Consider the following 2,315-nt stretch of genomic DNA (forward strand, 5'->3'; position numbering starts at 1 on the left):
GACCGGGCGGGACGGGGCGGGCGGCGCAGCGGCGGGGCGCGGCTACGGCGGGGCACGGTGCCTTAGTACGCCGGTGCACGGAGATCGGGTACCCCCGGTGCACGGTGCCTTGGTACCCTGGTGCACGGAGCCCAGGTACTCCCCATGCACGGTGCCTTGGTACTCCAGTGCATGGTGCCCAGGTACGCCTGGTGCACGGAGCCTGGGTACCCCAGGTGCACGGAGTTCGTGTACCCCCAGTGCACGGTGCCTTGGTACCCTGGTGTACGGAGCCYGGGTACCTCTGTGCATGAAGCGCTGACACCTGATGCGTGGAGCATGGGTACCACCTGTGCGCGGAGCCCAGATCCCCCCAGCGCACAGAGCCCTGGTATCCCGGTGCACGGTGCCCTGGTACCCTGGAGCACGGCACCCTGGTCCCCCAGTGCACAGTGCTCTGGCACCCCGGTGCAGGGTGACCCTGCTCCAGCCCCCCTGTGCCCAGGGCAGGGGTGCTGGCAGCTCCGCACCAGGCCTGGCCCCAGCCAGCTTGGCGAAAGGGGTCCCATGCTCCAGCGGAACACTTGAACCCCCCTTTGCCCTGTCCAGCGTCTCTCACGACCAGCTCATGAGGACTGAACTCCCTGCTCGTAAGGACCCTCTGGCTCTGCTCTTCCCTTGTCAGCCCTCGTGAGCCCTGGATTGCATGTTGTATTTGTTAAAACTGTTGGCTTGGATTAAACTCATCAGGGAAGATAACGCAGGAAGCCTGAGCGCTCCGGGTCCGGGAGCCGTCGCTCAGCTGCTGTTGGTGTTGCTCATTTGTAGGGCAGGTCAGAGCACTGGCACAGCTCTTATCTCCCACCGCCTGAAGCGTGAACAGCAGTTTGCCTGCAAAGTCCATTGTGGTCAGGAGACGTATTGCTGGGTGATTACAGGGCTCCTCTTGCATTAGCAAATATGACCTGGACATGGCCCAAATGCCTCCGGGTACTACCCACCGCTGAAGGCGAAGGCAGTTCCAGCGCCCTTCCTGGTGCGTGCAAAGGGGAAGACTCAGCTCCACACCCTTGGCGCAGCCGTGGTGGCCCACCTTCGACATGCGATCGATACGGGCAGCACACCGACAGTTATCCAGCCGTTTTGCCGTGATCCGGTGTGGACCTGACTCCCCACGGGCCGGGTGCTGAGGGCCGCAGCAGCCCGGCGGCTGGACCGGTCGTTCCCAACAGCCTGCGGGTCCTTCCCGCTGCGGGACGTGGCTCTGGCACAGACGGAGCAGTCCGCAGGAGGGGAGCTGGCCTGCTCCGTGGCTTAGCCGCGGTGGGCCAAGGGGCACGGCACGCCGCTCGCGAGACACCTGAGCCTGTCGGCGTCCTGGCACTGCTCCCCTCGCTGCTGCACCTGACCTACCCGTTGCTGCACAGTTTCCAGCTCTCGGTACAAACCCTCAGGAACGGTTCGCTGCACGCTGAATCCTCCGCTGCTCCGCTCCCTTCCTGCTCCACATATAGAGGGCTATARGGTCTCCTTGGCAAAGGGCACCTGTTTAATGGATGTCTGCCCGAGGTGCAGAGGGGGACGAGTTGAAGGTCAGCGCAAAGGTTGCTCTCGGAAAGCTCTGGACTGACAGAGACAGCCCGCACAGGAGGAGGTCAGCGTGGCTGGCTTTCACAACAGTTCCCTCATGGACTAAGATTTTCCCTGAAGTCAGATTATCTCTTTGGCACCAGAAAATCCTCTCTAACAGCTGTTCCAGTGAAATGGCCACGAATCAGGCACACAGCCTTCCCCTGGAGCAGGGGCTCGGTGACACCCTTGCTCCCTCAAAAGAACTGGAAAGGTTTCTCATTTGCAACTCTACCAACTATGATACCGGATAATGAGCTTTTCCAGCAACTCCTCTCTTCCTGGCAGGAGGAAGCGATGGACGTAATCTGCCTGCCCTGGAAACACACAGGAGCTGCCTCCAGCGCAAACCCCAGCCCTCCCTGCTTTCTGCCTGTCACTGGTGGAGGAGTCATAAACCGGGGTCTCCATCACCCTTTCCTCCCTGAGCTACAGCTCCATCCTTGCTTGTGACCCTCCTATGCAACCACCAGCGTTATTAGCAGAAGATACCACCACATTTTTTGAGGCTATGCAGGGATGCCCAAGCCCCCGGTGCTAACCGGCCCTGTGCAAACCAGCCGCTCTCGCCCGCCGTGCCGCGGAGGGCTCCCGGCATCCCTCCGAGTCCCGCAGCCGTGGGATGAAACGGAGGGAAGATCGTTCCTCCTCCGATGCCGGATCAGGCCCCTCAGATGGTGACACCATCAGCTGGGCCAGGAAGAGTA

The 2,315-nt window shown here is 61.7% G+C and overlaps 1 protein-coding gene across 1 annotated transcript in view; it reads right to left on the reverse strand.

Moving 5' to 3' along the window:
- Positions 1-1,081, reverse strand: part of APRT (adenine phosphoribosyltransferase) — a 5,006-nt gene extending 3,925 nt beyond the window's left edge. Inside the window, exon 1 of the mRNA XM_026092047.1 lies at positions 981-1,081. Coding sequence (XP_025947832.1) covers positions 981-1,081 — 101 coding nt within the window. The remainder of the gene's footprint in view (positions 1-980) is intronic.
- Positions 1,082-2,315: the final 1,234 nt, after the last annotated feature.

Source organism: Apteryx rowi, unplaced genomic scaffold (genome assembly GCF_003343035.1).
Source record: "Apteryx rowi isolate R43461 unplaced genomic scaffold, aptRow1 scaffold_94, whole genome shotgun sequence".
Lineage (NCBI taxonomy): Eukaryota > Metazoa > Chordata > Aves > Apterygiformes > Apterygidae > Apteryx > Apteryx rowi.